At 29.4% G+C, this 12,166-nt stretch overlaps 1 protein-coding gene across 1 annotated transcript; it reads right to left on the minus strand.

The window, feature by feature from the left end:
• Positions 1-8,549: 8,549 nt before the first annotated feature.
• Positions 8,550-10,157, minus strand: LOC116142734 (NAC domain-containing protein 83-like). Its single transcript, XM_031428141.1, has 3 exons — positions 10,007-10,157; positions 9,185-9,444; positions 8,550-8,936 (listed from the first exon to the last, which is right to left on the minus strand). The coding sequence occupies exons 1-3, from the start codon at positions 10,155-10,157 to the stop codon at positions 8,550-8,552; spliced, it is 798 nt and encodes a 265-aa protein (XP_031284001.1).
• Between the last annotated feature and the right edge of the window lie 2,009 nt (positions 10,158-12,166).

The raw sequence follows: 12,166 nt of genomic DNA on the forward strand, positions 1-12,166 counted from the left end.
TTATTGAGAGATGCTGATATTCTAGCATTGATGTAAATACTCTTTTAAGGGTATTAAAATATTAAATCAAAATTTAAACCCAACTTTTATCCAAATGTTTTATGTTAGAATCCTTCATCTATTAAAAATCTCGATAATTGATTTATGAAATCCTTAAATCTCTCAAATCAACCATAAGAAATTGGCTTGACAGTTAAAGAGGTTTGTTCACTTTTTTGAGTTCTTGTGTGCAAACTTTATGGTCACCTACCACAATAATATCGTGGTTTACCTGATCTTTTGGACTTGTATGATATTCAATAGACTTTGGAAATTAGCTGAGATACGCATAAGTTAGTCCGAATACCTCGATTACCAAAAAAAAAAAAAAAAAAAAAATCTTATTTTGGCTTTTCCAACTCAAACAATCACTTGGGATCCAATAGATTTTGAAACAATATGGTTTGTTACTTACTTTGTATATTCGATGAGCTCCTCATCGGTGGGATGAACCTGAACCCAGTTGGCACAATCATCACTACTTCTATTTCAATGCTCTTATTTGTGGTTGCTCAGCCCTTGACACAATAACTACTATAATTTATAGGAGCATCAATTCACGGTCAACAAAACATAAGAATATATAATTAATTGAAATTAGACACTTGAAAGACAAAACTTTGGTGTTTCCAAGAAAAAAGCAAAATCTAACTAAGATCTATTAGAATTTTTAGATCTAAATAACAATAAATTAGCAAGATAAAGACGACGGGAGAGGGAGAGGATTATTGTGAATGTTCTCATTTTTAATGTGTTGAAAAAGATGAGTAGATCAATTGAACTAAGATTGATAATGAATTATTTTTTTATGAAAAGGTGATAGGGATTTGTAGGAGTAATTGTATATTGAAGGTATAAGAGAATTATTGTATCTTTTAGACATAATTAATACTAAAATAGCAAACCCTAATATGATTTAAGAGAATTATTGTCTCTGTTATGACCCACACAATTTGCAATATGCAAGATATGTAGTGGCTTTGTGAGTTTAGTGTTTCACTTGCAAAACTCTCAAAGGGATCTTTTGCATATCTTTAGACTTCCAATTCTCTGAGAATGTAATTAGCTTAATTCTTGACTCTCAAATTATAACAAAATTTGTTTGCTTTTCACCTAACCTACAGGTGGATCTCACACGTATGGTAGGTAGTAGTCCTTCCCATGTCACCCTCTACGAGGGTCGTCTGCATAAACCTGTTTGATACCAATTTTTACGAACCTACTAGATAAAACCCACCTTTAAAACTGACTTTGTAAAGGGACGGAACCCAAGAGTTAATAACGTACATAGACATTTTTCACATCTACATTACTAATGCACAGAGTAAAACATATTTACATGAACAATAACGTACTAATCCATCAAAAGCGAAGAGTGCAACTTTTGTGAATCCAAAACAAACAATATTACTCTGTATTTAAGCATACTCTTCTACATTGTGATACTAATTCTTGAATGATAAAGGATAGTTATGGTTCAAAAATAAAACCATATGGGTGCGTTGGTTCAGGAATGTTGTATAGGAATATAAATGGAAAGATAATTACTTGAAAATTACTGAGAATGTTTAAGAAAATGTGTTTGGTTGATTGAATAAATTGGTGAGTATGTTATATTGATATGTTGGGTGGGAGAATAAATTGTGGGTATGTATACAGATTAATTGCCCTTTTTAAAATATTAATATAATATTATTTTTGAATATTTTTCTAACCCCCTACATTTGATATTTTTCCAAAACACTCCTAAATCCAAGGCCATCTGTGTTATGCATAATATGACCAAAAAGGCCTATCGGCACACGACCCCAGATCCGACCAGTTGTGCGCATTCGGTGACGTTGGACAATGTGGCCAACTGCAACAGTCTCATGGGGGGCTTGAAATTGTTTTAAGAAAGGGGCATTACTATCCAGAACTTTAATATTTAGGGGTAAAATTGTAAGGGAGAGTTCAGTAAATTATTTCAAAAAAGGGCTTATTGTCCAAATTTAATAGTGAAGGGTAAAATTGTAACAAAAATAAGGTACCAAGTAATCTTAAAATTGTAGAGGGGATTTAATTGAATACTAGTAAATTTAAATCCTGAAAGTGAAAATAATGCGAACAAAGGACACAAAATAACCACACACACAAACACAAAATTTATAGTGGTTCACTCTCCTTTAAGAGCTACGTCCACTTTGCTCTACAGAATTCACTATGAAAAGAAGAAATATTAAAAAATCTTTTAAGCCTCGCAAATTGCTCACTTACTAACATTTGTGGCTTCACTCTCTAATATGTTAATTTCTATCAATTGTGATATCTAACTCTAGACTAACTTTTTTATAGGTAATACATGGGACCCAATTCTAATAGATTCAAATCTATATCCTAATAGGAATTATTTTAATTCTAATACAATTACAATCATTCCAATGTATTCCTAAAAGAAAACTTCTACTTAAACACAAATTAGGAAAACCATGTCCTAACCAACTCAATTTGGATTGAATTTGGCTCCACAATCTCAAAAAAACCTAAGAAAATGAAGGTAATCAGATACCTCCTATATTACCAACAGTAACTCTATGGTATTGGAAATTATCGGAATCTTACATTACTTGACAACAAAAATGGTAATTAAGTAATATAAGATGCAATTACCTAGTAATCTAATAAACCCCAACCAAACACATCCTATGAGTGATGTCATAATAGTAATAGATGACAAGACAAATCCACAACTAGTTTGTTGTGTCGTGTTAATTATAAAAATAGTTGCATGAGTAGTTAATTTGTACTAGTATTTTCTTTTAACAATACATGTGGGACACAAGTTGAATATTGGTTTATTTTCGATTTTAAAAATTAAAAAAAATGCCACTGTCGTCAATATGTAGATATATATATTATTATAAGACTTAAACAAGGTTTATGGTATATAAATATGACTGTACATCAAAAACATTGTGTGGTTTTCAGTAATTTTAGAATGACACTTAAAACAATGTATGTTGTGAATCTAAAGGATGAATTTTGTATTTACTTTGATTTTTAACCTTAATTTCTTTTGATTTCTCCCTAATAGTCTTCATTTTTCATGCATATAAGGCTCATAGTCTAGGTTCACATTTTCTTTTCCATAATAAATCTTCCATTTGTATTTCCTAAGTTTAATTTTAATTACAAATACTTGTCATGATAAAATAAATACGTAATATATCGGTATATATACCGTAGCAAAAATTTTAAAGTTCTAATAAAAAATAAAATAAAAAAAAAAATTAAAAAATAAGCTAATAAATAAATAAAGAGAGAAAGAAAAAAAAGGTGAAATGAAATGAAGTTAGCTGTTTTATTCAATCGGATTATAATTAGTTGAAAGATTGTAGGATTTTGATCGTATTCAAGAATTAAAGTGTCTTTACAAACTAAGTTTCAAACATAATTATACATGCAATCTTGAATGTACAAAATGATTAATCATATCCATTTCTGGTCCATCATCTACTAAAGCTTAATCCGTCTTAGAAAACTAGAAGAAAAAAATACAAACAACTTTGAATTGTTAATACTTTTTTATAATTTTTAGAACAATGTTGGTTCAATTTTTAAAATGATTAAAACATTATGTAAGAATTACAATAAGCATAATGTAGGATCTCGAATTTCCTTCGCAGATTCAAGATTAATAATTTACTTTCTACAAGTTTCTACCATGTTGCAAATAAAGAAAACAAAGACTTAATCTAGTTTCAATATTATAAAATTAAATTGATTTATTTGAGTCAACATGAGAGTGGTGTTGATTACAATGTTTTGAGGAAAAAAAAGAAAAGAAGAAGAAAATTTTATGGTTTTAGGTATAGTTGCATTCGGTTTAGTTGGTACAATAAGTGTTAAGAGTCTTGGACTTTATATTCATAAGGACATTCATGGACTAATTAGCTTTTGGGTAAGTAATAACTTAGCCGAATAAAAAAACAAAATACAAGTTTTGTGAATATTTTTGGTAATTGATAAGAAAAAAAAAAGGCAAGAAGAAAAAAAATGAATTTAAGTTTTAGGCAAATTTCTATTTTAGGAATTTGTAATGATAAACATTTATTTCCTTTACTTGAGTTGTATTAGGAAAAAATAATTGTTTAGATTTTATTAAAGTTAAAATAGGAATGAATTAAATCAGAGGAGTTCTATTAGGATTTAAATAAATCTAGAAGAAAAAAAATTCATATTCTATTATAAATAGGTTAAACCAATTCAAGGTTATAAGAGAATGCAAGAGGGGGAGAATGTGAGAAACAAGTGTAGAAGGGGGATTAAATACCATAGGAATAAGTGTCTAATCTAAATAGAAGGGTTAAGGTTTATAGTCTAGCATTTGTGTTCTAAGATTATATGATATATTCATCGTGGATGTAGCAATTATGTCAAACCACGTAAAATATTGTGTTTTATGTGTGTGATATTATTGCATATTATGTGTTGTTTTATTTTAGTTTTTACCTCTCGATTTTTAACATGGTATTAAAGCAACTTGATTTAACATAGTTTCAGAGCAAATTCAATTTTAACAGGATCAGAGTTAGCAATCAGATTTAACATAGTATCAGAGCTTACAGATTCAGGTTTTTAACAGACCTTATCTATAAGCTTAATTTTTTGATCGACCTTTACCACTATTAAGTATGAACTCACCAATTAGCTTAATAACACAAATAGATTAAGGGATTTAATGGTGGTAATTCAACACAATATCATGGCCAAAATTTCAAAATTCATATTTCAATTGGTATTAAAAAATATATATTAAGTTTAACTCTTACAATTAACTTAAATTACTACACGAGGGATGATTATAAATAGATTAAATCTCATTATATGATTTATCAAGAAATCATTTTTATTTGAGTTCGTGTAAAAGGAAGAGTAAATTAGGGTTCATGGTTAAAAGAAAGAAAAAGGGATGCGCTTCAATACATGTAAAACATGACAGAACAATCAATGGGTACAAAGGTCAAAATTAAAGACTTATATGTGTGTATATAAAATAATGATAATAATATAAACACACATAAGGCATTTTGGAATTACATGGGGTTAAAAGAAGAAAGTAAGATCACTTTAAAATTTTTATAGGGAGCTAAGAGATTAAAGATGAGAATTGGATTTACTTTCCTAATAAATTTTTATAATTTATATGTTTAACCTTTGGAGATCAAGAGTTACTCAAATCGCATGAATCCTGCTTGTTTAGAACAAGTCCCAAGTGAAAAAGTAAAAAATTAGGAAAATATTTTTTAGTTGAAATTTTCTTTAAAAAAAATCGATTATTAAATAATTCAAGCGTGAAAGATATTGTAAAGTATGAAAACTAAATATTTTTCTGTTCTTTTTGCTTTGAAAACTTAAAAATAATTTATACATATATATATTGTTTTTTTTTTTTTTTTAACTAGATACCTCATGCCCTATTGCACAAAATACAAATTAAAAAATTAATCACTCAAATAAAACAAATTTCGATGTCTATCAATGCCATTGAATAAGATAAAATATAAGAATTTCTCACTATCTAAAAGATAGATTATTATCTTGGAATGAAATGGCAAAACCTGTGAAGTAGTCATTTTTATTTTTTGGTGATGGGGTCTGGCCAGCTTTGGATGTTTCACTAATTCTCAAGGTCCTAAAGTTAATGACCAATAAACCCTCCAGTGATCACCTATTATCACTCGAGGGTAAGTAGTCATTATAATATCAATTTGAACTTTCAATGTGGAAAATGTTACCATTATTTTGAGTAATAATGGAAAATTATGTTGCAAAATAGGGCCCTATCATAATAGTATAAGAGCGAAACATATCATGATTCCCAAATATAATTATATATTAGCGATTTAGAAACTTAAAATTGTCACATGGTTTAGATTTTCAAAATGGTACAGGCATATAATTTAACTTAATTCGTGTGTCGTATGATTAATATTAATTGAAAGAAACGAACTTTTTTTTTTTTGAAGTAATTGCATGGCTTTTATCTTTCACTCAAGCCTATATATATGATGTTTCTGTGGTGACCCATTTTTTAAGATCAAAAGTGAAAAGTTAACAATGTTATTGCATAAATCTTACGCAAACTTAAAAGACTAAACCTAATACCAAAGAAAGAAACATTATCATTGCAGCAGCTACCTAGTTTTACCAAAGACCATCAAATCTATTTAACAAATATATACTTCATGTGCTGAATCCCAACTCATAACATTATATTACTCTTTGACTAATAAATCTTGATCTTCATATTTCATCTTGCAGAATCTGATCCATTTCTGAAAAAAAAAAAAAACAAATAATAGAAACCCTAAATTAATAAGCAATTTTTCATGCATTTATCAAGTCTTTTTCTTATTTCACATTCCATTTACATATTTTCACCAAATGAGCTTCATAATTGATCTGCAGAGTCTCAATCTTTGGAAAACTATTTTAAAAAAACCCAAAATAAATGAATTAGGGTTCTACTACCAACCTAATTAATGTCTCTGTTTCTACAAACCCAACCCTAAATGAAACTAATGGAGAAGATAATGAAACAAATAAAGTAAATTATCAGATCTCAACACACGTGCAAAGTCTCATCGTGTCATTCATGTCATGATATATTTTGTTTTAATTACAATAAAACTAAAAGGGATCGAGGTTTCCCTTTCTTAAACTTCGATGACAGATTTTGAAGATGAACCCAGTTGGCACAAATCAGTTCTACAAATTGAAACAATTTCCAGGTACGCCTTTGTACTTTTCCCAGGCCCCTGACACAACTTTTGTAGTAGCTTTCTAGTCAACACAAAGATAATTAAAATCTTTTACATCCATTAATATGAAAAATTAAACATAAAGAAAAAAAAAGAGAGAGAGAGAGAGAGAAGAAGAAGAGAGAGAGAGAGAGAAAAAGAATGATCTCATTTAAATGATCTAATTTGAAAAGAATATTGGTTCAACTAAACGTCTAAGATTGATAATGGGATCATTTTTATGAAAAAGAAAAGATGATTGGACTGTGAGAGGGATTGTTATTGAATTTATGAGGGAATTTCAGGATCTTTTAGACTCAAATAATAGTAAAATAACGATTATAATGATGAAGGTAGACCGTATCGTGTGAAGATGCAGAATTGGGAATTGCTAAGATTTAGACAACGATAAGGGACAATCAAAGAATAATTAACTCAATAATTAATGTATTAATTTGTAAGGTTCAAATTACATGTAAAATATATATTATGTTTTCAACAAAGGAATTTGGTCGGCCAAGGTCCCACAGGGCCGTAATAGAGCTCAGGCCCTTGAGATGTGAAAGGTAGCCGTAATAATAGTAAAGATTGTCATTAAATTTTAAACGTTTGATTAGTTTTAATAATTTTAAAAATTAAAATCAATTTAATTATTTATGAATATTTGATGAATATTCAAGAATTATATTTAGATTAAGTTATAGAAGTTGCGATTATATTGCTAATTTGAGGGTATATTCAAAATTTGTTTTCTAGATATTATTCTAACTTTTTTTTTTTAGCCCGATCATAGGACAATGTTATAATTGTTTAAAACGTAAAAGAAAATAATATATATTGACATCTATAAAGTACTATAAATGTTGGCAGATATATAGTAATTTAAGGTCTAAATGAGAGATACCTTTACATAATACCCTAGGTTAGATAATAATTAACTTGTTATTTAGTTAAATGTTCATTTTTTTTAGGTCTTCGACAAAATGACTATCAATTTAATATATGATCTCTCAATGATGGAAAATAATAGGAAGATTATATTCAATTCAAATTCTTCTTGATTTAACTAAAGGAAGAAAGGCAACATAGACACGTCTAGCAGAATAAATATATCGAGAATGAGCTTAACATATTTATTAATTAATTGATCTTACATTTAATTTTAGTATTTTACCAATTACATTGTTTCTCTCCTTCTCGAGACTATCATTTGTTTATGTGGACCATGATTCATTAAAGATCGAATAACATATATATATTAACAATAAAATTAGGAATGAATCTATCATTGGGTTCACGTGGTGACATTTTTTTTTTATGTTAACTTAATAATAATTAAATTAAAAATGTAGAAAGTGGACTTGCATGTTGAGCATTTTGCATGAATCTTTGGCCAAAAAAGAAAGATCCCTATAGACTACTTTTAGAATTGAATATAAACAAACGACTTAATAACAACACTAGTACTTTTACAGCAAGATTATATTCAAATTCTCTACAGGAATCCAAGACTAAAGAGCTCCTCAATTTCCACAAATTCCACTTTCCCATGCTCTTGAGTCAAGCCATTTTTTATCATCAATTCTAAGAATTTTACCACAGCCCTAAACATTAATTTCAAATGGGCACATTCACTTAATTTAATTATTCCATTTAGAGAATAGTAATAATATTGTAACATAATCATAATCCCTAGCTAATTAAATAGCTAGTTTGAAATTAATTAATTTACCAAGACCAAAGGCGAGGGAATAATAATTCTTCTGATGCTGATGAATATGGCAATTGCTCTAGCTGATGATCTTCTTCTTCACCAAAATAATTATAATCATGTGAACTGCTTGAAATGTGTGTTAGAATTGGATCATATGAACCATAGAACTCATTCATCACTTCCATTTGCTGCAGGTTTTGGCTAAAATCAGGCTCATATAATTTCTCTGTTTGGTGAACCAACTTTGGTTTCTCTTGTTCTTCATAAACAATGTCCATTATTGAACAGCTGGCTTCAGATTCATTACTCAATCTGTAATTTTTTTTCATATTCTCAATCTGATCTTCTATCACTTGCCCACTTTGTTTGCCCTTATATTTGATCTTACAAAGTCTCCATTCCTGAAAAAAAAATATATAAAAATAAAAACAAAATTGAAAATAATGGATCTTAATTACCAACTGTAAGACAAAAAATATCCCAACACAAGCAATTCATACATAATCCAAAAGTAAATCACTCTCTCTACAAAATAACATTATATATAATAAACCATAAATGCTGAGGAAACCTTAATAAATAGTATAATAAAAAATTACCAAAATAACTCGGCTTAGAAGAAAGAACAAGAACAAGAGCAAGAACAAACCGTTGTGCAGGATTCGAGGCTATATTCATACATAATCCAATTTGTCTTGATGGCTTTGTTACGCTTTCTTTCATTATCACTAAACTTGTGAAATGTGAGAGGCCTTTTGTAACCTACAACACGTTTGTTATTATTCGCATAAATTTTCTTGACATGGCTTGTAGCTTTCCACCATCCTCGACCTGACACTTCTCGAGAATCATTCTCTTTCATACAATAGTAAAATCTCTCGTTGTTTTGTACTGGCACCGTATGATCCCCTATATATTCAACATACATTTCAGTAAGAAAATTAGTCTTTCACAAAAATAAAAAATATATGACATTCAGGATACAAATTATGTGCTTAAGCTCTTCAAATTAGTCTTTCACAAAAATATAAAATTTATGACATACAAGATACAAATTATGTGCTTAAGCTCTTCAAATTTACAGCATCATCTTGCAATTTCATAAGGTTCACAATTAGCAATGCTGGTTCCATTTCCCATAAGAATTTACAACTTCAAGATGTCACATATAGATAGAAAAAAATCTGAACCCTACAGGAATTTATGAAGATTCCTAGACAGAAGAAATATAGTCGTCCACAAAAATATCTTAATTTTTCAAGAAACAGAAAATAATAATCTTGCACACATATCTTTTATACCTACAATTAATAAACAATTATGTGCCTAAGCTCTTCGAATCGACAGTTAGTCTTTTCATTCATGAATGGAATCCTAAAACCTGTATGAATTTATGAAGAATCTTAGAATGAAGAATGATGACATGAAGGATTTACGAAGAAGAAATTAATGAAGGTTAACACACACGTACATTCAAGGTCTTCTGGTTTATGCTCATAAACGTTTCTTTCAACAATGAAATAGTGATGGAGTGGCGTTTCTTTCCCAGAAACTTTCCTTTGTAATATTTCGATGAGCTCCTCATCGGTGGGATTGAACCTGAACCCAGTTGGCACAATCATCACTACTTCTGATTTCAATGCTCTTAATTTGTGGTTGCTCAGCCCTTGACACAATTAACTACTATAATTTATAGGAGCATCAATTCACGGTCAACAAAACATAAGATATATATAATTAATTGAAATTAGACACTTGAAAGACAAAACTTTGGTGTTTCCAAAGAAAAAAGCAAAATCTAACTAAGATCTAATTAGAATCTTTTAGATCTAAATAACAATAAATTAGCAAGATAAAGACGACGGAGAGAGGGAGAGGATTATTGTGAATGTTCTCATTTTTAATGATGTTTGAAAAAGATGAGTAGATCAATTGTAACTAAGATTGATAATGAATTATTTTTTTTATGAAAAGGTGATAGGGATTTGTAGGAGTAATTGTATATTGAAGGTATAAGAGAATTATTGTATCTTTTAGACATAATTAATACTAAAATAGCAAACCCTAATCATGATTTAAGAGAATTATTGTCTCTGTTATGACCCACACAATTTGCAATATGCAAGATATGTAGTGGGCTTTGTGAGTTTAGTGTTCTCACTTGCAAAACTCTCAAAGGGATCTTTTGCATATCATTTAGACTTCCAATTCTCATTGAGAATATTAATTAGCTTTGGTTTAATTATCATAATTTCTGACTCTCAAAATTATAACAAAATATTGTTTGCTTTTCACCTAACCTACATGGTGGATCTCACACATATGGTGAGATAGTAGTCCTTCCCATGTCACCCTTTCTTTTACGAGGGTTCTGTCTGCATAAAACATGTTTTGATACCAATTTTTACGAACCTACTAGATAAAACCCACCTTTAAAACTGACTTGTAAAGGGACGGAACCCAAGAGTTAATAACGTACATAGACATTTTTTCACATCTCACATTACTAATGCACGAGAGTAAACCATATTTACATGAACCCTAATAACGTACTAATCCATCAAAAGCGAAGAGTGCATACTTTTGTGAATCCCAAAACAAACAATATCTACTCTGTATTTAAGCATACTCTTCTACATTTGTGATACTAATTCTTGAATGATAAAAGGATTAGTTATTGGTTCAAAAAATAAAACCATATGGGTGCGTTTGGTTCAGAGACTGTTGTATTACTGGGAATGTTATATTAATGGAAAGATAAATTACCTTGAAAATTACTGAGAATGTTTAAGAAAATGTGTTTGGTTGATTATAATAAATTGGTGAGTATGTTATATTGATATGTTTGGCTGGGGGAAATAAATTGATGGATATGTTACACAGATCACTAATTGCCCTCCTTTTAAAATATTAATATAATATTATTTTTTGAATTATTTCTTTTAACACCCTACATTTGATATTTTTCCAAAACACTCCTAAATCCAAGGCCATCTGGCTTACGATCATTAATACGACCAAAAAAGGCTATATCGGCACACGACCAACCAGATCCGACCAGTTGTAGACCATTACAGCGACATTGGGCGATAATGGCCACCAGTGGTGGTGGTTGTGGCTAACTGCAACAGTCTGCATGGGTGGCTTGTAAATTGTTTTAGAAAAAGGGGCATTACTATCCAGAACTTTAATTATTTAGGGGTAAAATTGTAATGGTAGAGTTCATGTAAATTAATTTCAAAATAAGGGCATTATTGTCCAAAAATTTTAATAGTGAAGGGTACAATTGTAACAAAAATAAGGGTACCAAGTAATCTTAAAATTGTAGAGGGGATTTAATTGAATACTAGTAAATCTTAAATCCCTGAAAGTGAAAATAATGCGAACAAAGGACACAAAATAACCACACACACAAACATAAAATTTATAGTGGTTCACTCTCCCTATAAGAGCTACGTCCACTTTGCCGATGCAGAATTTTATTATGAAAAAGAAGAAATATCACAAAAATCTTTTAAGCCTCGCAAATTGGCTCACTTACCTAACCTTATTATAGGTAATACATGGGACACCATTTCTAATATGATTCAAATCTCATATCCTAATAGGAACTATGTTTTAATTCTTAATA

This window comes from Pistacia vera, unplaced genomic scaffold (assembly GCF_008641045.1).
Source record: "Pistacia vera cultivar Batoury unplaced genomic scaffold, PisVer_v2 Contig418, whole genome shotgun sequence".
NCBI classification, from domain to species: domain Eukaryota; kingdom Viridiplantae; phylum Streptophyta; class Magnoliopsida; order Sapindales; family Anacardiaceae; genus Pistacia; species Pistacia vera.

Excerpts from the sequence above, each read along its gene's own strand:
- LOC116142734 (XM_031428141.1), bottom strand. The coding sequence starts at position 10,157 with ATGATTGTGCCAACTGGGTTCAGGTTCAATCCCACCGATGAGGAGCTC. Across the intron at positions 9,445-10,006 it reads TAAACCAGAAGACCTTGAAT|GGGATCATACGGTGCCAGTA; the intron begins GTACGTGTGTGT and ends TTGAATATATAG. Across the intron at positions 8,937-9,184 it reads GCCTCGAATCCTGCACAACG|GAATGGAGACTTTGTAAGAT; the intron begins GTTTGTTCTTGC and ends TTTTTTTTTCAG.